Raw genomic sequence first — 23,840 nt, 5'->3', positions numbered from 1 at the left:
CTTCATTAAATTTCGCGCGGATGTTGCAGAAGTCTTCAAAGTGTCTTGTTTTTTGGTTACAAATTGTCAGTACTTATTACGTGCCCAAGAAAAAAAAACAGTCCATCTATTGCGCAGTTGTCAACTACAAGTGCGAAAAGCTTAAGGTTGTACATACGTTACTCAATCAACCTTTATATTTGTGCAGTTATTAAGGCGAAATTTAGTATTTTAAGTGCTTTTTGTCTTAAAATGGAGAATTTTTTGGAATATGCACGATCACATTTGCCATAGAAATCATGTTGGTCAATTTTGTTTTTTTTGCATCGCGCATGCCGTTTTTCTTTTTTTTGCAAATTTAAAACAGAACAAGACGAAAAACAAGTTGATGCTTGATTGCTTGTACTCGGCACTGTGCAGTAGTATTTTTTGCATTGATGTTTTGTACGGTAGTTAGTTTGAAGTTTTGAACCTGTATTTTTGCTTGCACAAGAAGATAGCGGCATGGCTCTAATATGTTGTTTAAGTCGAATGTTAAATTTTCGTCTTGGAAAAACCCCCACATAAAATTTATTTATTTGTCATTCCTTGTACTGACAGTTAATATATCGTTTAGTTGTCTATAGCGCTGTATACTCTTGCATATGTCATGACTGCCAAACGAATTAACCCCGATCTCCAACGAGAGCGTGATGCTGCTACGATTGACCCAGAAGAACTAACCAGAATTATATTTGATGGTGCTAAGGAACTTGACAAGAAACGCAAACTTGGTAAGAATTCTTGCATTTTATTTAGTGTTCAAAATATTGCCTCAATTCTTATAGTAATTTAGGATAACACACTGCACTTAAAATCACTATGTTAATATTTCGGATGGCAGCTTTTAACAAATAAACATTACAGTAGTTTGTGTTTTGTTGTTACCGTTTTAGCAAAAATAAAATGATAGCAAAAGTTGTATTAGATCACTAAATTGCAAGTTTGTGAAGATAGTCATGTGTGTAATACTTCCATGTATTGCATGATGCCTAAAAGTTGCAGTGTGTCTCATGTAAGATTGTCTAACAATTTCAATCTGAAATCATTTCATGCATTTGTAGAGGATGCTGTTTTCAGTGACCCTGACTACAAAAGTATTCCGTTAAACTTTATGTCAAGGGAGGAACAATATGAAGAAGGAATACGAAGATCAGCAATTGCTGTCACAAAGAAAGAAGCTTTGGGTGATCTGATTGAAAACCACAATGATCTCATTTCATACAATACGTAAGTTTTTGCTTTTTCATTGTCTTAAATCAAGTTACAGTGTTTCAGGTAATGACCCATATAAGTGAAATAAAAGCGTATATATACATGATCTACATTTTGCATGACTTTAAATGCCGTAGTAGGTTACTAATTATTGTGTGTTGTACAGTGGTGGGATTCAAATGTTTTGTCAGTCGGTTCTATCACAAAGTCATATTTTTCAGCCAGTTACAAAAAGTCCATTGACAGTAACCACTAATGCTAACCGGTTCGCTGATCTCATAAAATTTCATGAGACTGTTCTATAGAACCAGCTAAATCCCACCACTGGTTATATATATTGTTCGATGATTTTTTGAGTCTTGTATCCTGTGTATACAACTGCCAAGGTTACTTAAAATTATTACCTGAAACAAATGTCAGTTGATGTATATATATTAGATTAGTCTGCAGTTTGCAACCCTTGATGTTTGTTCTATTCACGTGTTTGCTTAGGAATGTAAGTTCACCGAACGTATTGTTTGACTTGAATTACGGTATGTTTGTACCCACATTGATCGGGCAAGCCACAGAGGAGCAGAAAGCCAAATGGCTGTACCCCGCCATGGACCTTGAAATTGTTGGCACGTATGCACAGACTGAAATGGGACATGGTAGGCACGGCCGTACTCTTTGCTCTCTTTGGGTTTACATTAACCAGGCATTACAACATTTTGTTTTATGTGATACTAACATCATCTTGTTTTAAGTGGGATATTTTTTTACTAACTACACATAATTCTTAGAAAGTGCAATAATATATTTGTTGTAATGCCTGTCAATGGTTTCCTGTAATATTTTGCCACCAAAATGTCCATATGGCATTTCAGTCAAACAGGAAAGAGGATTTTAGTCCATGACATGATTCAACAATTTGTTGATGTTATGTAAACATTGCAGATATTTTTAAATCCCCAAAATACTTAACATGAAATGTGCTGTGACAAATCCGTTGTGTCAAACACGTTTTCTCGAAGTAATAATGTAATCATAAAAATATGAGTGGGTTAATTGTGTGCCCTAATCACCACTGATAGCATGGTCAATTCATTTTCCTATGAAGCTTTCTTAAAGCAAGATGGTATTGGGTATAACCCGAAGGCTGTAATGTCCCAGTGGAAGTCAACCTTAAAACTACTTAAAAATGTAAATTTCCTGAAGAATTGGTACTATTGCTGGCATAATAGCAAACATTTATGCACACAGTTTAGTTTGTAGAGGATTATCAAGTTTTGGCCTTCATGATGGCATGTTCTACACCACCATAGAAAAACTAGCCAGCCCTGAGCAGTTTGCTAAATGTATGTCACCAACTGCTGATCACAGGATCCTGGGCACTTATGCCCAAACTGAGTTGGGCCATGGTACGACAGCAGTAACTGCTCAAAAATTCATTAGCATTATACCAGTCTTTAGTTTGCCTTTTGATTCAGCTAGTTTAAGAAATAACTAACAATAATTTTTGTGTTTGCAATTAAAGCTTTTGATATTAAAAATTATGAAAGAAAATTTGTAAACCTTTCTGTTACCTAAACTATCAAGTACTAAATTTCAAGCATGTAATTGATATCATACTAGCAATTTCACAGTTGTTTTGAATCTAACATATCTGTCGTCATAATATAACAAAATGTCATATAGCAACTTAACAAGAAAGGGAAAACTTAAATAGGTATCCCATTAATGTACAAATGTTCAGCTATCGAAACAACTGATCTCATCTCATACTAAGATAAAAATGTGCATGAGTTGCTTTAACAGGTGACATTCTCAATGCCACACTCACATCTAGGTTTTGCCTGTGTTTTTGATTTTGATATTTGGTGGTTTCTTTTGCTCAGAAGGACTTTGTTAACTGTAAATGTTTTTATTGGTATTCAAATGTAGAACCAAAACAAATTGTTACCTTTGAAGATACTCTTTTGAACACTTTTGCAGATTTAATGATATTTTCTGCCTTTAAACTCGCTCTGTACAACTTCTTTGGGATTTCTGGTTTCCATCTTGCTAATTAAGAGTCATGTGTTAGTTTTAACTTGACCAGTGGTTTTCAACCCATTGGTTGCGATTCCCATGGGGGTCATTTTTCATTTGCTGGCCGAGAATTTTTGGTTCCTAATATGAGTTACCATGGGACTAGACCAGTGGTGGGATTCCATATTTTGGCAGCCGGTTTTATCACAAAAATCATGTTTTTCAGCCGGCTCTGTTAAAAAAAGTCTATTAACAGTAACCAGTAATGCTAACCGGTTCGCTGATCTCATAAGTTTTGTGAAATGGTTCTGTAGAACTGGTGCAAACCGGCTGAATCCCACCACTGGACTAAACTCTATTATTCTGAACAAGTGTAACGAAAATTCTGTTAAGTTAAGTTAAGAGAGCAAAAAGTATTTGCGATTCCACTTTTCATAACAGCTTGGCAAACAGTGGCCTGACAGCATTCAGCTTGCATGATCGAATGTTTACTGATGCCATAAGAAGATTGGGGACTGACTCTCTTAAGACAAAACTCTTGCCCCTTGCGGAAAACTATCAACTTCTTGGCACTTATGCTCAAACTGAAATGGGTCATGGTAGGAAAGACAGAATCACACCATGTTAATTGTCACGAATTTAACCCATCACAGTCCAATTTAATTGTCAGCAATGTTCAGTTTTGAACTCATCTTAGCATGCGTCTACAATTTGCTTGGTCAATTGGTTCTATGTTTAGGCACAGAACATTATGACATCTGCTATTGTTTCCAAAATCCCATGCTTGCGCACAAATTTAACCCCAGACAAAAATACGGTCCTTCTAATATCTGTTTTATTGTACAAAACAACAACAACAAAACAAATTACCTATTTTGACATATTTGAGAACATTTTTTGCTGCAGACTTTTTACTGTGGTTCCAAAGATCTTTTTAGAATTTTAATACAGTAGTATACATATTTTTATGCATAGCTGAGAATTTTTGTTATTTGTACACAGCCTTGCTTGTGGTATAGGCAATGCTTTCTTTCTACATGAGTCTATGTTTGCCGATTCCATTAAGCGTATGGCCACTGATGAATTAAAGCAAAAAATGATGCCACTTCAACAAAAATTCGAAATTATTGGCACTTATGCCCAGACAGAAATGGGTCATGGTATGTCAGTGCACTGCACGGTGTTGCAAATAACCAATAATCAAATGAAAACTGTTTAAAAAAATAAAATCTGACTTGTGAGAAATAAGACTGGTGACCACGGCCTTGAAATTTGGAAGTTTCCGTTGGATATTTTGTTTTTGTTGAGTTTATTTTTGTATGAAAAAAGTTTTTGTTTATTGTATTAGGTGATTTATTATCGGGTGCTCTAAATTTTGCTTGTATCTCTGACTGCACCTTACTTGTCTCTCTGTGATGTTTTGGAAATAAATGTATAGATTTGAAAGTGTAACATCCCTGTTCAAAAAATCATTTTTTATCGACTTAGTAATGTTGCATCATTTAAGGCCACAAACTCAGTAAAAAAATCAACTTTTGTGTAACAAGTCTGAAAATGATTCCATTCACATTTTTAATGCAGCTTAGCCTGTGGCGATATTACTGCATTCGGCATACATGATTCAATGTTCACTGATGTCATCAAACGCATGAGCAGTGGTGCTCTTAGGCAGAAACTGCTTCAAAAAACAATCAATTATGAGATCATTGGCACTTATGCACAAACTGAGCTGGGCCATGGTTTGTATAAATTTAAATTCAACCCATTTGTATGCATGTAGCCAAACACATAAAACCCTACATCAGGGGTTGGCAACCTTTTAGGCCACGCATGACAATTTACTTGTTATTTCCATGTGTTAATGACCTCGCATGCCCACGTTTTTCTGAATAATAGTAGTTCGTGCCAACGGGTATCAATAATGAAGAGAAAGCAGAGTGTTTTGTGCATGTATAGCAGAATTGTATAACAATGGCTTAATAAAAACTGTAAACAGGCAGTGTAACAGGTTAAATTGTTACTTCAATATAAATACGCAAATTGGTTGGCGAGCCATGAAAATCCACCTCGCGTGCCAACCTTGGCATGTGTGCAAGCGGTTGCCGACCCCTCCCCAAGATGCTCACTGTATTAAAAATCTCAACTCTGGATCAGTGCATAAGACTCTTTCACTTTATTACCCTTTTTGGCATCTTGCCTTTACTTAACCCTGTCTGTAATTTTGACATGATAAAGTAGGGTTTAAACATCAATTGTAGAGTGAAGAAAAAATGCAAAAAATTATACTGCAGTAAATGTCACCAAGACCCATATACTAATCATTTTAAATGCTGATTTAAGCAACCAAAACTTCGGTTTCAAATTGGTGTGCTTTTAATTTCATACCTTTACAAGTGCCCGAATGTCTGTGCAGAAAACAATATGAAATGAAAAACGAAAAACGGTTGCAATAAAATCAATTTGCATGAAAATATGAATGGGTGTGCATGAAATTTGGTTGTAAGTTGGTAAATGGGATGAATTTAAATTATGCTTGACCTGAAGTAACTTATATCAGTAACCCCAAAGAGAGCTTTTTGTTTTCATTTGTTTGCTTGAAGTAAATTTACCAGTAAGGACAAAGTCCAACATTTCGTCATTTCGTGACTAAGCACATTTCTTACACAGAAGTCTTAAGCTAACTGTGGTGATTTTTATTAACCATAAATAATTTAACAAATTTTGCAATAAAGACATTACAATTAGTTAATGTTTGCTTAAAATTTTATGTTTTGTGTTTTAAATGTTTTTGTTTATGACAGGCACATTTCTAAGAGGACTTGAAACTACAGCACATTATGATCCAAATACCCAGGAATTTGTTCTTAACTCCCCCACAGTAACATCAACCAAATGGTGGCCTGGGGCATGTAAGTTTTAATGCATTTTTTCAATACAACTTTGTGGCGATTGACGAAGTCAAGTCTTTGTTATTGGTTGGACAAAGAAAAAAATTTATAATATGTTGTGTTGTATTTTCAAAGCGTGACTAGTTCTATGACCCTTGAAAAAACCTTGCTAGTTTTTAATTACTGAAGTTATGTGGCCTTAAATTAATGTGTAAAGATTGAAAGTTAGCTATGTGGTTAATTTTGTCGATAGTTGTTCCTAATAGCATAGAAAATGTTTGGTGGTAAGGAGCAAAAGCTAATTCGATTCAGATAATGTATCAAAAATATATCTATGTAATGTTTTATCACTTGCATTACTGTTTTAGTGGGAAAGACATCTACTCATGCAGTTGTACTTGCCCAACTTTACACACAGGGAAAATGCCATGGGATTCATCCATTTGTCGTGCAACTGAGAAGTCTAGAAGATCACAAGTCATTGCCAGGTTTGTGTTGCAAGCAAAATTGAAAAGTGTGTCTCCATAATGTCTGTTATTTCTGTCCTATGTTCCATAGGGCTGGCCTGTTTTTAAAACTAATAACATGCCTATTGGCATGACATCTTACTCCCAGTATCCTGTCAGGCATTTTTTGTTGCTTAATGGCGCTAAAAACATGTTTGGGTAGCAGGTTGAGTCATTGCATTTTTATCACATTCTGTCTGCAAACATTTGCTTGCACTATGCATGACAATATTTAAAGGCTTATTGTTTCTTAAAAAGCACATATTTACCATAAAAAGCACTATAAAGTTGCAAGCTCACTTTCATTTGACAACTTTTATGATTACTTTTCTTTAATTTTCCAGGAATTACGCTCGGTGACATTGGTCCAAAGTTCGGGTATGGTGCAAATGACAACGGATTTTTGAGATTAAACAATCACAGAATCCCAAGAGAAAATATGCTGATGAAATATTCTCAGGTTGGCAAACATTAGTTCCTTAACTCTTACCATTACCATTTGTTGCATTGTATTAAGGTAAAGAATCACCACTTTTTCTTTTTTCTGTGGTTCCAAACCAAAGTATCATTATTCACAAATCTATAACAATTATATTTTTTAGGTTGCCCCTGATGGAACTTACACTAAGCCACCCAAAGCAGAGCTGACATATGGAACTATGACTTTCATAAGAAGCATGATTGTAAGAGCATCAGCTTTTGGATTGGCAAGGGGCACTACCATTGCAATTAGATACAGCGCTGTTCGCAGACAAAGTGAAATGAGACCAGGGTAAAGGAAGCCTTTTAACCTGTTAAAAACTTGTGTGGTAAAATTGGGCTGTATCTCATTTATAGACATGGCTTGTGTTTTCTGCTTAATATTAAGAACTGTGCATTGTGTACTTATGCTGTACGTGTTGCTGTACAAGTTAGGCAAGAGGTTATGTCAACATAGTAAAACCTGTGCTATGTGCTCGTAACAAGACCACTTATTCTTCTCATGACTTTTCAGCAAACAAGTGGCATATGTGGGTAAAAGTGTAACTTTGTACTGGTTTGTTTGTTGTTGAACACGCCCCCATTCTTATTATCCAAGTTTAACACATTAACCATACTTAGAATTTTTTGGTATAAAAGTAAAGTAAACCTTGAATACACTGGATTCAGTTAATTTTGCTTGAACTAATTGATATTGGTTAATACAGATCTTCACCAAATTCTAAGAAAATTTTGGGTCGAAAGGGGTCTGAATTTTTTTCAGAGGTTTACTGTATATTGTAAGTCCTACTTCAAAATACTTGTTGAAACCATCGCCAATTACCCCCCAACAAGTATTTTTCAATCTTCTTCGTTAGTTATGGTTTTAAAAGGTAAAGTATAATATGCACATTCTCTTATTTGCACAGAGAACCTGAACCTCAGGTATTGAGTTATCCCACACAGCAATACAAACTTTTTCCACTGCTTGCCACAGCCTATGCTTTCTTCTTTGTGCAAAAGAAAATGGTGGAAACATACAGTGTTGTGAACCAGCAAATTAATGATGGGGACTACACAAGAATTCAAGAGGTACTTCGTCTTGTACTGAAAGTCCTCATGCCAAACCTCTCTTTCCCAAATTAATTTGTTTGTTTTTCGAAGCATGAAATATGAATTGTCAATGAATTCATAAATTGTGCTAGTCGCTTGTTTCAATTTCAAGTTTTAAAATGGTATACTTTTTGCTGGTACAACACACTTATTATGTTGTCCTGAATGTATTATCTATATACATGCTTCCTAAAGAGCAGCATTTTGGAACTCATTTATTTTGAAACAATGTTCTTACTATAGCTACATGGCCTATCATCAGGACTGAAAGCCTTTACCAGCTGGGCCACCAACGTTGGTTTGGAAATTTGTCGAATGTCATGTGGAGGTCATGGCTACTCCATGTCTAGTGGCTTTCCTAAGTTGTATGTTGACTTCACACCAAACTGCACCTATGAGGGTGAAAACACAGTTTTGTTGCTCCAAACAGCCAGGTATATTCCTTGGCAAAACCCATATTTGACATGTTTACTTTCTTTTAATGGACTTGAAAGTTTATTTTGTTTTATCTTTTAACCATTATCTGCTCTACATTTGTCCTTTTTTTAAATTTACCCAAATTGTGTTACATTTTTCGGTTTTACATGATTACCTGATGCCTTATAGTAAATGGTTTAAGTTGTATTTACTGATTTGTTATTTTAACACTGACTCTTTGTACCAGGTTTTTGGTAAAATCATTGAAGGAGGGAAAACGTGGCGCCAAATTGCCTGGAACTGTTGCATATCTTTCTTCCAATGTAACAGAGCTCCGTGCTCGTGCAACCTCAGCTGGCCGAGACCTCAAAGACCCCAGACTTCTTGTTGCATTGTATAAAGAAAGGGCAATGAGGTACTTTCACTAGGAAGAAACTCTTACTACAAACATATCTGTTTATTGGCCCTGTAAAGGATACTATATCCCAAAAGAGTAAAGTAAAATAGTTACCTTTTCTATCTGTTTGAGCCATTATATCTCTTGTAAAAACCTTTGTTTTGGTTACAATTGGGCTAATTGCAACCTTAAATTGGTCTTCTAAAAATCGTGACGATTGTTGAATGAATAGACTGAGGATTGTGACAATTAATGATGCAATCAACAATTTTGACAAAACTTTTGGACTTTACATAAATGTGTTTTTTTTTATTTGTAGACAAATCATGTTTGCATCTGATAAAGTTGAAGCTGCAAGATCCGAAGGTCTTGATCTTGTCGGAGCCTTGAATAGAGCTTCAGTGCATCTAGTCCGAGCTGCTAATGTAAGAAACTGCTACAGCAGGTTAAAACAATCTTCTACATGCCAGTTTTGCGTGATTTAATTGATTACATGGTATTGTTGTTTACATTTCGCAACAACTTGTAAAAAGCTCAATAGTTTTCATACAAACATTACAATAACGGTGAATGCTAAGAAAACAAAACAAAATATTCTGGCGTTTCTCTTCATGCTACAACTTATCTTTCTTTAGTATTTTGATTGTGGTCCGGCTGTTTACTGCAGTATCCTTAATTTAACCTACTTATCGCTTACAAAAAGGAACTTTCTAAAAGTTGCTTTTGAACACGCAGGCACACTCGCATCTTTTGGTGGTTGAAAATTTCCATGAGAAGTTGCAGGAATTGAAAGTGTCGCAGAAACTTAAGAAGACGCTGTTACAGATGTTCCAACTTTATGCTCTTGATGGCATAACCAACTGCAGTGGGGAGTTTCTGGAGGTTTGTAACTTGAATCTGTTATTCATTTGATCCTTCATTGCGTGTTCGTTAACATGTCACTTTGCGTTTACAGGATGGAATATTGAGTGGCACTGAAGTAAAAGCAATCCGCCAATATGTTGTGGAACTGTTGCCCCTGATAAGAGTCAATGCTGTAGCATTAGTTGATGCCTTTGATTTCAGGTTTGACTCCTATTTCTAAAACACATTGTAAAATATTTTATGACATATTACTGTTACACAGAGTCGTTAGCGGGCCCAAATCCGCTCTGAACTCGGCCAAATTTGAAAGTATGAGCCCAAAACTGACGTTTTTTAAAACAAAGCTCGTATTAGGCTATAAAGTTAGTAAAATGTGGCTTGGCTCTGAAGTCAGCATTTTCACAGTTTTGGGTTCAATAACACTGTTAACAATTGTGTTGTGAGCAATATTATTTAATTTTTCAGAGATGAAGTTTTGGACTCAGTCTTAGGCAGATATGACGGAAACGTATATGAGGAACTTTTGAAATGGGCCCTCTCATCTCCTTTAAACAAAACAGATGTAAGTTTCACAAAAGCGGTGACATGTCATATTTTAGTTCTTGTTTAAACCAAAAGGTTCTGACATGTTATTGTAATTTTGAATAATTTGTTGTTTCTGCCAGACAATTTCTTAGAGTATCTTTGTGATTTAGGTTCATCCTTCTTATGACAAGTACTTGAAGCCTTTGCTGCATCGCAACCGATCCAAGCTGTGATTGGCTAGTACATCAATCGTGTGACCTATGTTTAAACCAATTAAATTAAGCTTTTTTTCAAGGCTATGCAATTAAAATAACCACCTATTATGTTGGGCGGTTTAATTTTACAGTTTAAAATATCTTTCACTTTTGCACTTACAATTCATCCAGCAGTTCCACCCGAAGAGCAACAAATCGGATTTAATTGTCTTGTACTCTAGCAGTAATCCTTTAATTGATACAATATGTATATATTTGGTGTTGCAGGAAAAAGTGTGTTAATTTGTTACATAAAATATTTATAAAAAGTGTGCCAAACCGTGTAGTACTTTTTAGTGTAAGGTGATTTACCATACAACGGCATGGCAATCAAAAAAGAATGTTTGGAAAACATGTACCCAGCATTTTTTTGGTTTGTTCCATTGCTTACAACCCCATCGTTTTTTGCATTGTGTTGAATCAGGCACCTAACATGACCACAGGCTAAATGTTCGGCAGATGACAGAAGACTCAGTGTTATAGCTTGTCATGAAACTTTATTCTGTTAAAAAAAATACTGCTGTTTTTTCTTTGAAACATTGTGCAGTGTATGTTGTTTGAAGGTCTTTGATTCCTTGTTTCCTTGCAAGCTGATTTTGAACTTGCTGTCGTGTAATTTTCTGAAAAATATATGTTTAATCTTATTCCAAATTGTGTTTGCTTCAAATTCTAAATTTTTAGTAGAGAAACATTTTGTTTCAAACCGTAAAACAAATATATGTTATTCCTATTTATGTTGTTCTATATTTTTCAAAAGCTTGTATGTTTTTGATAGTAGCTCATTCGGTTTACAAACCCGAAGTTACTAACCTACTGGTAAGTATATGTTGCAAAAATACTTCACGCAAATTCACAGAATGATTCTATGTTTTTTATTTGCAGGTGTTTGGTGCAATCTTTTGACAATTTTTCATTTGAAAATCTAACCAAGGAGTGAGATAGCAATTGCTTACAGGCAAATCAGTAATAAAGCACGCATAAAATGCTTTGCAGGGCTTTGAGTGTCCGTTTTCATGGGCTTGTTTGGGATTCCACAATTGTTGGCTACGAAATTTACAAAGCTTTTGTTTTTTATTGACCATACAATTATTTTCGGTCAAACTTTCATTTCAGTCAGCCTGACTTGTACGACTACGACACTGCCAAACATTTAACTTATAGGAAACGCTTAAGGTCCGGTTTATAAACATTCAGCACGATTTGAATCGGCTGGACAAACTGGTACCACACTATTTTATGTTTAAAGGTCAAAAAGCTGTTTTCGTATGCAAGCATACGGGAAATAAATCAACAATACAACTTAGCAATGCAAACCATAGTTGAAAAAGTCAAGTACATTCCATTTACGTGGTTGTTACGACGGCCATTGGGTGTGATGTTGGAGAGCTTGGTTTTGTGGCCTTGGTGCTGTTACCAACAAAAATTGATTTCAGAATTTTTGGCCAGCATTCGAACGTAAGCAAAACACTCCATAAGTTTACAAGCATATTTGCCTCGTACAATGCAATTGTTATGTGGCGAGTAGCATCTTCCGGAACGGCAAAAACAAATATTAGCATTGCTATGACATCTGTGAGTATGCACAGCCCAGCAAGTAAAGCTGACCTTGTGAGCAATTTCTTGATCCGGTTTTGATTCCTTTTAACAAGCTGAAATCGAAGTGGGTAAAGAAATAGAAAAAGCATGATGGTTTGGCCGAACACGACCACAGCGTTTCCGACGTATATACCCCACACTATGAATCGGCCGGGCTTTGCGATGCAGCCCTCACCATCGCTGGTGTAGTTGTAAGGAACAGTGTATCCAATTCCACCGCACAGTATTCCGACTGTTACAAGCCCAACAGACCCACGACTGAAACACAAAATCCATGGGCGCCTTATGCTGCTCAAAATCGGACATTCATAAAACGAACGTTGCCTTAACCAAAGGAATGCGTACACAGCATTTAGTGTCAATGCATAGCCGCAGACCCCAATGTCAATACTGATTTCGCATTGTCCCAAATCCGGACTAACATACCCCAGGTTGAAGGAAACCTGGTCCGTAACCAATCGCATGTAACTGCATGCAAACGCAACAACAGCAGCTGTGTACAGGCATCCAGCGTCAAATTTTGATATTCCGGGCGTTGGTCGTTGTTTCCACCGGCCTGTCCGTTTCCCGTGAACCACGAAAGCAGTTAAAATCCAAGTCACTTGTATTATTGCGGCAAAATTAAAAATTTCTGCTACAAACCACTGAGGCTGGCGAAACCTAACGCTGCAATTCTGCATTGTGGCCTAACCAGACGAACTTTTGCCGTGGAATAAAATGAATTGTTACTCCACTTCGAGGTAGTGCGCATTGAATCCTTCGTCAGACATAGAGTTGTTGTTGATGTTGAAGAACTTATTATGAACTGCTGATTTGCATCACAACTATGTAAAACGTAGATGCAGCAAAGGTAAGATAGCGGTCCGTGGTCAATCCCTACCAACAACAAATAATATATTCACGAGACGTTTTCTTAAAAATCTATCTCTGTCTTTCGGTTTCTGGAATTCATTGTATTTCCGCGCCTTCTTTGTGTCCATATGGCGTTTCCTCATTCTTGTTTAACCAAAGAATACAAAATAGAAGGTCAACTTCATTGATTGACCAGTGTGACTCGAAATTTGGTTTCAGTTTAACGAAGCTTAATTGCGATGCTTGTTCATTGCAACTACCCATGGTTAGTTTAACAAACATATGTCTCACACGTGTAGCTGTTATATGTTTGAGAATATAATATGGTGCAGTGATGCTGAATCAATGCATTTTGCTCTATCGTTTCGCCTAACAGCTCATATTTTTCGGAAACGAGGATATAATTGAATTTTTTGGTTCAGCTCTGCGCGCCGAATCAATACATTTTACCTCTATTGTATCGCGCAACTCTTTTTTTTCAAGTTTTTTATGATTTTTCTTTCTTGAAAGATTTGGTGAAGACAACCTGAAACAGCGCCTTGATAGGCCTAATATGTTTCTTTATTGATTTTAAAATAAGTCATGAATAAAAAACATAGGCTAAAAAACATCAGTTTCTCAAAAAAGTCATCCCTTTTGGTTTCCTCCGCCGCCTAATAGCGGTTGTTGAGATTGCTTGTATTATAAACAGATAATGTTAACATATAAGCTATAGTGTAGGCCTACATAGTCTTGGATCCTCGGTTCTGTTGGTAAGCAGTATTGGAAATTTCGTAGGATTTTTCGGTTCTCGTGTCTGTTTTTGTTTTCTAATTAGGAAAAATAATTAATTGTTTCTAATTCCTTTTTAACAACAGGCCAATATATTTACTTTGTTGCTTTTGGTTGTCGTGCATCACGTGATCGCATGGATTTTGGCAAAATTATTTGTCCATTACGTCGAATGTTTGCGTTGTAACATATGGTCGCCGAAAATATAGACAAGTTTTTCACCGGTGCCCGTTGGTTCGATTAATTTTATTCGGCCGAGCTTAACGTTGCCTGTTTGGAATGCTCAAATGTAGCCTACACCCATGTAATAGAAAAACGCTGGAGCAATGATCTATCTCGACTTCCACGAACATTTCTCTGCATTGTTTCACTAAACTCCTTATTGCTTCTCAATACTAATATGGTTAACGTTTAAAGTGGAGAAATTTGGATCAAATGTCTTTATATGCCTACTTATATTCTAAAATCTATACTGTAACGTTTATTTCCAAAACTCACGGTTTGTGAAAAAAATACTATCGTATTACACTCGTTTACTTCCGTTTTAGACACTATAGCGGCAGTTTGATTGATTGATTTAAAAAATGCTCTGCCCGTGACGCAATGGGCCAAACAGTTTTAAATTTTTGTTTTTACTTTTTTGTGGCAATAAATTAAATAGGGGGGATATGAAGAAACAATCTTTCGTGAAAAATGTCTTATAAAACAAGTATTTCCAACACATATTTTATATTCTCGCTGGCCACAATCAGTGACGGGATTTAGTCGGTATCAGCGCCGCTTTAAAAATTGCATGGGTACCTTCAGTTCCAAGAATTGGTTTCTAATAATAAACTACGAGCAGAAAAAATAGCATGACGCAACATCTTTCTGCTAGCTTCGTCATAGTCAAAGAAGGGTCATTCTAACAATAGCAAGTCAGCGAACCTTTAGCTGCACTGTTTTACTTTCTTTTGATGTGGAGTAACTACACATGGGCTATATCCGTTATATTTAAAATCCATTAGTGTTAAAAGTTAAAACGTATTCCAAGAAAAATCTGAATGGCTTCACAAGCACCTGTAAGGGCAAAAGACCCGGTGAGACCATCAGTTTGGTCATCAGTGTGTCATATCACAGGCAAGAGGAATTATTGGCATTTCTTACAAGCTAAACTATCACGTCTACCTTTTAGTCTTTCGTGTAATATCCGGTCAGCCAACCCCGGTTGACACGTGTGATGTGTGTTCAGTGATTAACATGTATACTTGTTGCGAAGTCCATCGAATCATCAAGACCAACGATTGTCATGGCGCGAAATTACCTCAGGAAAAACCCTAGATGTAGACAACGTGTAGATGAATCACTTCCTACTATCTTTAAAACTGTTGTTTTGCATTGTTGTTGTTGTTATTGACAACGTGTACGTGTTAGGCTAACGATGTAAACACGGGATGAACAGCTAACGATGACACACAGTAAAACAAAGGAGGGCGTGAATGTAATGAATGAATTAATGCACTCGTAGTCTCCTGTTTTAGACACTATAGAAGCAGCTTGATCGATGCTTTTATGATTAAAACATTTGTTTGAACATTTATTTTCGTTTTTTTTTATTAGTGCGTGAATGCTCTATTGCTTTGTCACCCGGATGATAATAAGTTTGTTGTTCGAATTCTGTGAAGGAACACTTACTTTTCTCAGTCTATTGTTTCAACTCTATCGTCGAAATATCTGACTTGCGTTCGAAATGCAGCTACTACGCGATACGTCACACACAATGTTATGACTGGACATCTTAAAGAGTTCTTACACCCTTGACGAAAGCACGATTAGTTTACATGAATCATTCATTACGCTAGCAAATATGGTTTTGTCATTCATTCAGCTTTAGTAATGAATGAACCGTACATGTTTACGTGAACAAATCACCTCAAGTGAGGAAAGACATAAGGTCCTCAAGGGTATAAATTACTGAAAGTGTAAGGGAACACGGTTAGTTAAGGCAGGTTTGTTGCATACCGTATGTATGGAACAAAACTTTAAGTTATTTTTTATGTTTCACCTTGCTTGTTTTTTCAGTATCTACTGATGAATTAACAACAGATCAGTTGTAGCAATTTTTCTTCTTAAAAACTCTCAGGTTAGTGGTTTCGGACTTTTTCAAATGGCGAGACTCGTCAGTTACAGGGCGAAAGTGTGTAATGTTTCTTGTGTAGCTTAAAACTAGTATCTTGCCTACCGTCGTAAAATTGTAAATATAACTTATACGTTAGACAAGTAACGATCATAAGAGTTTATTGGCACTATAGTTGCCTGGAAAATTGTCTCGAGTTCCATAAACTCTCAAGGCCCTTATTTTAGTTCCTGATTTGATTTTCGGACATTTTTGTCATGGGAAAATTCCGAAATATAAGGAAGAACGCGATTTCACCACTTCATTGCATCACAAAGAGTGATATGATTGGACATCCATAAAGGTCACTATCTATAAGACACAACAGTTCTTTTCAGGATGCGGTTAGATTATAAAACGCACGAAGTAGAGATTAGTCGAGCTAGCGCTGTTCATTTCCTAATGACTTTTTCAAAGAAAGTTGATGATGTTGAAATGATTACTTGAAAACGATACGAAAAATTCACATTGAACTTAGCTCATTGCGAGAGATTGGGCAGCAGATATATGTACTTCTTTTAATGCGAATGAACGTTTTGGACGGAAATGACTAAGTACAGTTTTGTTGCTAAGACAAATATGCAAATACTTGGAAACGCTTGGTCATCAAGATTCTGTTTACTTTAGAAATGCACGTTTTCATTTGCAGGCATTGTAATACAAACTTGTATGTAAACATATTACAAGGTATTCTGTACAAACCAGACAGTTGATTGGCACCAAGCATGGAATTTAACGCCACCAACATGGAAACGGACCCAATGAATGGAACAACACAATCAACAACACTTGAAATTGTCAACAGATTTTACCAACCCGAATGGCTCATTAGCGAGATATTCAGCATTATTGCCTTCTGTTTGGTTACTTGGTTAGGGATATGTCTAGTGGTATACGGAATCCGAACAAGAAAATGGAGCGAGTCCAATACATCGAACAGTTCAAAAGTTAACGCAGGCGCTGTGTATACAGCCGCCGTGGCAGCATGCTTTTGCAGTTACCTGCGATTTATTCCTAGACAGTTTGTATTTAACTTCGGTTATGGTCAAGATTCCCCGATTCCCTGTGAAGTTTCGGCGGACATTTCGACGGTTGGTTACATGATTACAGTGGCTTCAATATATGTATTCCTCTGGCTCCGTCAGCGATCCTTATACCAGCATCCTGCTTTGGATGCTATTCAACCTAGATGGCTGCCTTTTGTAAGTTATGGAACGCTATGTTTAGTTTTTGTGGGTATAACATCAGCGACGGTTGCTCTTTTGTCCCCGTTAAACTACAGGTCATCAAATAGAGGCTGTATTACCAGAGAGGACAAGATATCTGCTTGGGGAATATATATGGGAAATGGGTTTGTGGTAATCGGTCAAGCGCTTTTACTGTTTCTACTTATATACCCACTGAACTTGCAAATCAATCAAAGCAATTCAGCCAGAGTCAAAAAAATTCTAAAAAGATGTGTGGCATTGGCAGCGTTTTGTGTTACCACTGATCTTGTGACCATGGCCTTGTATGTTTTCGCCATGCCAGCCAATAGCACTTTGCACTTGCCAGGGGTCTTATACGAAATCAATCTTTTGCTGAATCTCTTCAGCGTGGTCATATCCTTCCGATCGTGGCCAAAAATCCTGACAATCGTTTGTGCGCGCAAAGGAAGACTTGGTAGGCGTCGGTCATCGGCCTTCACTAGTTCATCAGATAGAACTCTCGCCGTTTGAAAAGGCCTCATGTTTCGTATATTTTACATAGTAGGCTACACACTGCGGAGTTACTGACCAAAAGAACAGATATTTTACTTTGGAGTGGAAATATTGCTAAATCACACAGAAATCAGAAATGTTGAGAGATTGTTCAAATTCTGAACATATTTAACACAAAACACTGTTTTTTTTCTTCACTGTTTTATGCATTTTCTCAGTTTTTAACTGTTATTTCTATTCAACTGTATTTTTCACATTTGATTTCATTTGGTACGAACAAGTTTAATTGTATGTGAAGTTTCACCAAAATAGACGACATATTCATACAACTCATCACGTATCATGTCACAAGTCTTTCCAATTGATGCATGCAGACATTTTGGCTCAAACTATAACACTTCAATGCGCTTAAACGTGACAGAAGTCAACGGAAGTGATGCCTGTGAATTACTCAGGTTCTTGATGATATTTCCTCCTTCATTTCAAATATCAATCATCGCCGGGACACAACCAGTCCTAACATGGAGCTGACGGTTACAAGTTCTAGTTTCAATAGTAGTTGCTTTTCATTTTTGTCATGCATCTGTTTTTAATGTTCTGAGCCCGTAAAGTGTTGGCTGTTTTGAAATAACATCAAGTGTAAACTTGAAAGGTTATTAGCCAGTTTTACAGAGCTCGTCAAAAATATGTTGTTCTTATAATGTAGCGGTCAGAAAACTTATGCTATGGGCCGAATTACTTAATTATTTTTTTGGAGGTGAATCGAGAAAAAATACATTGCACACTTTCAACAAAATCAAACAAGTGGGGTCATTGGATTTCACCAAACATAGTTGCTTGAAATGAAGACATTACTAGTGATGAATTGCATTACCTGAGAATTAAATCATCCACCATTACAATGAGCATGGTTGTAAAACAATGGATAAATTGATGACATGACACATGCACGAATTCATTGCGCACAAAAACATATTTTTTTAGCTTCGTCCACATTGACAATGTTTTGTACAAATCAAGTGTAGCAATACATATCGTTTGATCAACACTTGTTCTATTCCGTAGCTGGGGCGCTCGAAGACGATGACTGGGCAATTTCTTTTTTGTTACTTCGCCTGCAGATGGCGCTAAGAATCTTAGGCCATGATTCAAAAGACATGAGGACACTGAATAGATTAAGCATCATACTCATCTCGTATATCATTAATGCGGAATGTCGTGTGGCCGTTTTGGGGATCACAGTTATGAACACAAGCATGGTAACAATGTCGGAAAGAACACAGAGTATGGTTAATCCAAGAGTGCGTTTCATAAGCCGTGTGATTCTTGCAGCGCTGGGCCCGTTTCGGTGTGAAAACAATGGATACACGAAGAGAAATAGTAGCAAACTTTGTCCTATTAGACCAACTCCGTTTCCAACAAAAATTCCAGTAACTTTGAATTTTCTTCCCACAGACAAACAACCGTTAGTTGACTCTACATAGTTGTAAGGCTCCACGTACACAGCAGCAGTAGTTATTGCACCCGATACCATAAATAGTAAAGTTCCCCAGCTAAGAGCCCTAAGCCAGCATTGATAAAGACTTGCCATAACAGGATGCTGGTAGAAAGAGCGTTGCCTCAACCACATGAACATGTATACGGTTAAAATTACAGTTGTGTATCCAATCGCTGCAACATCTTGCCAGGTATCACATATGTTAGTTGAGGTATCGTTGCTGCTATAACCCACGTTGAATAAGACCTGGTCCGGTATAAGACGAAAAAATGCAGAGAACATTGCCATAATGGCGGTGGTGTAAACTGCTCCAACGTTAAAATTCGAAACATTTGAAATATTTTCTTTTTTCCATTTGCCAGTTTGTACACCGTAGGTTATTAGACTTGCCCCAATCCATGTGACCACAATCATAATGAGGACGTTTACTACTTCAGCTAAATACCATTGAGTCTGCGTAAACCTGACATCCAACCTAGGCGCCATATTGCCGCTACCGTTGACTTTTAACTAGAAAGAAAACATTGCTCACACACAACACTGTGAACTACGTATTTTTTAGTTTCGAATATGCGACCGTTTTCTGCTCGGTCGTCCGAGCAAAAACTCGGCGTCTTTGGTCAAACGACCAAACTTTGCATGTCTATATAATTTAACGAGCAACATAAATTGCACGTTTCTGTCGCTGCGCGTAAAACCATTGATGCTTTCTTGAACATCCGCGCTTTCGTATCACGTTTATCGTGATTTATTTCGCTGATGAATCGAAACATTTTCTTTTAAGTATTAAATTTTCGCCTACTGGGTACGACGAATCTTAACCTGAATTACGTCACGTTTGTACATGCTTCTGAGTGTTTCCTATGAGCAACTGCACGATGTGGTGCAGCGCTTTGCAAGATTGTTGGCTAATTTTCATGTCGCCACTCTGCAACATTTGCTTAGAGGCTTCATTCAAATGTGAAAATGTTTCTTTCAGCTGTACCTATTTCTGTGACTAACAAAGACCTCTCAGTTCATGAGTCGGCAATATTTTTTTACACAATCCTTACAAACATTTTTGACGCTTTGCGAACAAAATGAACTATGGCGAATAAAAACGAACACTGTTGGCAAAAACATTCTGTCATAGCAAAAAACATATTCTATTGGATAAACGAACTCTGCCCAGTTATTGACCTAAATTAGTTGTGTAGCCATAAAGCTGGTCATAAAATATGATCAAAATGTGAATTTATGTGTACGCGTTTACACTTTTACGACCCCAAGTCAACCAACTATTTGCAGATTCCTTTGCTAGATCGGGACCAATCCATCAACTTGTAATAAAACCAATCTTGGAAGAAGCAACGAAGATAAAATAAACAAAATATAAAAATACACTGAAACAAAACCAATATTCATGGATGGCATCGCGCATGAAAAATATCTGAATAGATTTGTGCATAATTGCTGTGGATAAAGACTATGCTAGTGATGATTTGCATTACATGAGGAAAAAAATCATCCACCATTACAATGAGCAAGATTGTAGAACGGTATAATAAGGTTAACAAACAAAAATTCCTCGCAGGCTTACCGGGAAAAAAGGGGATAATTGATGACACATTATTTGCAACTAAAACGCTGGTAATTATGTGCCACGAGTTATTCATTGTGCACAAAAAACGCATAATCTTTTGGCTTTGTCCACATTGACAATTTTTTTTGTACAAATTAAGTAAACAAAACATATCGTTTGATTAACACCAGTTTCTATTCTGTGGCTGGGGCGCTAGAAGACATTGCCCGGGCTATTCCTTTTTTGTGGCTTCGCCTGCAGATGGCGCTAAGAATCTTAGGCCAGGATTCGAAAGACATAAGGACACTGAATAAATTGAGCAGCATATTCATCTCGTACATGATTAAAGCTGAATGCCGTGTGGCCGTTTTGGGGATCACAATTATAAACACAAACATGGTGACAATATCGGACAGAATACAGAGTATGGTTAATCCAAGAGTACGTTTCATAAGACGTGCAATTCTGGCAGCGTTTGGCCCGTTTCTTTGTGAAAACAATGGATACACGAAAAGAAATAGCAGCAAACCCTGCCCTATAAGAGCCACTCCATTTCCGACAAAAATCCCAGCAACTTTGAAGTTTCTTCCCACAGACACACAACCGTTAATTGACTCTACATAGTTGTAAGGCTTCACGTACACAACAACAGTAGTTATTGCTCCTGATATCATAAATATTAAAGTTCCCCAGCTGAGTGCCTTAAGCCAGCATTGATGAAGACTTGCCATAACAGGATGCTGGTAAAAAGAGCGTTGCCTCAACCACATGAACATGTACGTGGTTAGAATTACAGTTGTGTATCCAATCCCTGAAACATCTTGCCAGGTATCACATATGTTAGTAGAAGTGGCGTTGCTGCTATAACCCACGTTGAATAAGACCTGGTCCGGCACAAGACGAAGAAATGCAGAAAACATTGCCATAATGGCAGTAGTGTAAACTGCTCCAACGTTGAATTTCGAAACATTTGAAATATTTTCTTTTTTCCATTTGCCAGTTTGTACACCGTAAATTATCAGACTTGCCCCAATCCATGTGACCGTACCCATAATGAGAACGTTTACTACTTCAGCTAAATACCATTGAGTCTGCGTAAACCTGACATCCAACCTAGGCGCCATATTGCTGCTTCCGTTGGGTTTTAACTGAATAGAAAACCAAAAAGTTATTCATCTATTGAAGAAAACATTGCTCACACACAGCACTGTGAACTACGTATTTTTCAGTTTCGAATATGCGACCGTTTCCGCTTGGTTTGTTCGTCTGACACTTTCTCGTGTTAGTAGATTATTTGGCTGCCGACAGAAAAATAATAATTATCTGCATTTTTTAAGAAGTTAAAAACGCTTGTGTTTTTTTGTGGCTACTTATTAATGCGTAAAAGCACGAAGTTTATCCTGTGACGACATACTGGAAATACTGTTGCAAAAATCTAGACTATTGACATCACAGGTGTCTATCTTCAACTTCCGTGTCTGCTAAGCAACAGACCAGGCGTTACCGACGCCTTTTTGCACTACAAAGCACCACAAGCAGAACTATTTGCACTGTTGTTTTTCTGGGTTAGTTGTTTTGTGATGCAGAATTAGTTTTAACATCTTTACCATTTCCAAAGAAAAACTCGTTCTCGGTAAAAAAAATAAACCCCGCGTAACTAGATAATTTTAACGAGCACGATATATAGCACATTTTTTAGCGCGACGCGTAAAAGTTTGCTACTTTCTCTAATATCCACACGCTTTTGTACCACGTTTATCATGATTTTTTTTCGCTGATCAGTAGAAACATCCAAACATTTTAAAGTGTTTATTTGAATATTAAAATTTTGCCTACTGGATAAGACCAATCTCACCCTAAATTGCGTCACACGTCTACATGCTCTACAGTTCCTATCATTAAATGCACAACGTCCTGTAATATACTCAGCTAATTTCCATGTTGTTTATTTGCATCAAAGCCCAATTCAAAAGCAAAAGTGGTTGTTTGTGTTGAGTTTAGTGCACAAATTAATAGGATAGGAAAACTAACAAAACTTATGACTTCAAGGGGCAGCAGTATTTTTTTTTGGGTGGGGGGGGTCTAAACGACAAATAAACTCAGCTTGTGCATAATTGATGGTTCGGGATGTTTTGCACACTATTAAACCTGACAAAAATATATTTTATTGACCTGCAGTGAGTGACAAAATGCAATCAATCAATCAACTGTATAAGTAACCAGGGTGACCTATTGTGTTAACCCGATGTAGTACCTAGTTAAAATAGATGCATTTTTGTGACAACCCGATACCATACCCATTAAACCCAATTGCATCTGCTACAATTCTAAAAATGGAAAGTTGCCTATTAACCAATGCATCACGTATCAAGCGTTATGGGGGTTTCCACGCAACTGAAATTACAAATACCTGTCGCGGCTCTAAATTTCATGTGATGAATATTTTTGGCAGTGAACAATGAAAGTTGCTTACTTAGTTTCGTGGAAATCGAAACATTTTTTTGGATCCGGGTTTGGATAGGTTTTCGATTTCAACATTCTGTTGATAAGATTTCAACATTTTTACACTGTGTCGAACTTCCGCATTCGGCCTTCATAAGTCTTGTGTTAGACCCAGACTGCTTGGTATATTGGAAACCAACGTGGGCACGACCGCACGAGAGTGTTAAGATATGGGTTTTGTGTGTTCAAAATGTTTGAGGTTAAAGCAAGAATTTTTAGAGAGAATTTATTAGCCGGATTTACTATTCCGTTTATTAAATAGTATATCAAACTGGTTATGACCACCTGTCGTTCTTTTGAGGCACATTTGATAATTAAGTTCTGGAGTCAGTGGTTGCCCAGTAGAGGCACAGGCTGACCCTTGTAGTTGTTTATGACATTTTCACTGGAAAAGGGACAAATAAAAAAAAATGCGATGGTTATCGGGCACGCAAAACCCCTGAAAGGATTTATGCCTTGTTTCAGTATTTTGACATTTTTTTGCTTTTGATTACGTCTAGACAAAACTTCATAATCAAGTAAACTATTTGCAAATTACA

At 36.9% G+C, this 23,840-nt stretch overlaps 3 protein-coding genes across 6 annotated transcripts; 2 read left to right on the top strand and 1 right to left on the bottom strand.

The window, feature by feature from the left end:
- Positions 1-566: 566 nt before the first annotated feature.
- On the top strand, positions 567-11,310 carry LOC145218212 (peroxisomal acyl-coenzyme A oxidase 1-like). 4 transcript variants are annotated; one of them, XM_080085611.1, is made up of 15 exons: positions 567-752; positions 1,083-1,248; positions 4,246-4,403; positions 6,045-6,152; positions 6,500-6,619; positions 6,982-7,097; positions 7,240-7,409; positions 8,026-8,188; positions 8,453-8,643; positions 8,874-9,041; positions 9,343-9,448; positions 9,759-9,905; positions 9,979-10,088; positions 10,353-10,449; positions 10,583-11,310. In XM_080085611.1, the coding sequence occupies exons 1-15, from the start codon at positions 629-631 to the stop codon at positions 10,643-10,645; spliced, it is 2,007 nt and encodes a 668-aa protein (XP_079941737.1). In that variant the 5' UTR covers positions 567-628; the 3' UTR covers positions 10,646-11,310. The 4 variants fall into 4 exon arrangements, with proteins under 4 accessions (XP_079941737.1, XP_079941738.1, XP_079941736.1 ...); XM_080085612.1 differs by lacking the exon at positions 4,246-4,403 and adding an exon at positions 2,476-2,633; XM_080085610.1 differs by lacking the exon at positions 4,246-4,403 and adding an exon at positions 4,825-4,982 and having other exon boundaries at positions 568-752.
- Positions 11,311-11,784: 474 nt separating this feature from the next.
- LOC145218213 (uncharacterized) lies at positions 11,785-13,197 on the bottom strand. The gene has a single exon (XM_080085613.1). It carries the CDS (start codon positions 12,940-12,942, stop codon positions 12,010-12,012), a length of 933 nt encoding a protein of 310 aa, XP_079941739.1. The 5' UTR covers positions 12,943-13,197; the 3' UTR covers positions 11,785-12,009.
- Positions 13,198-16,710: 3,513 nt separating this feature from the next.
- Positions 16,711-18,351, top strand: LOC145218660 (uncharacterized). The gene has a single exon (XM_080086064.1). It carries the CDS (start codon positions 16,766-16,768, stop codon positions 17,756-17,758), a length of 993 nt encoding a protein of 330 aa, XP_079942190.1. The 5' UTR covers positions 16,711-16,765; the 3' UTR covers positions 17,759-18,351.
- Positions 18,352-23,840: the final 5,489 nt, after the last annotated feature.

Source organism: Phallusia mammillata, chromosome 3, assembly GCF_965637545.1.
Source record: "Phallusia mammillata chromosome 3, kaPhaMamm4.hap1.1, whole genome shotgun sequence".
Taxonomy (NCBI): Eukaryota; Metazoa; Chordata; class Ascidiacea; order Phlebobranchia; family Ascidiidae; genus Phallusia; species Phallusia mammillata.
Note: the sequence above shows the minus strand (reverse complement) of the source record. Positions and strands in the feature narration are given on the sequence as shown.

Bases quoted from the DNA above. Each gene is read 5' to 3' on its own strand.
- LOC145218212 (XM_080085611.1), top strand. From the start codon at position 629: ATGACTGCCAAACGAATTAACCCCGATCTCCAACGAGAGCGTGATGCT. The intron at 7,098-7,239 runs GTTGGCAAACAT...TATATTTTTTAG, and splicing joins TGCTGATGAAATATTCTCAG to GTTGCCCCTGATGGAACTTA. The intron at 10,089-10,352 runs GTTTGACTCCTA...TTAATTTTTCAG, and splicing joins GTTGATGCCTTTGATTTCAG to AGATGAAGTTTTGGACTCAG.
- LOC145218213 (XM_080085613.1), bottom strand. From the start codon at position 12,942: ATGCAGAATTGCAGCGTTAGGTTTCGCCAGCCTCAGTGGTTTGTAGCA.
- LOC145218660 (XM_080086064.1), top strand. From the start codon at position 16,766: ATGGAATTTAACGCCACCAACATGGAAACGGACCCAATGAATGGAACA.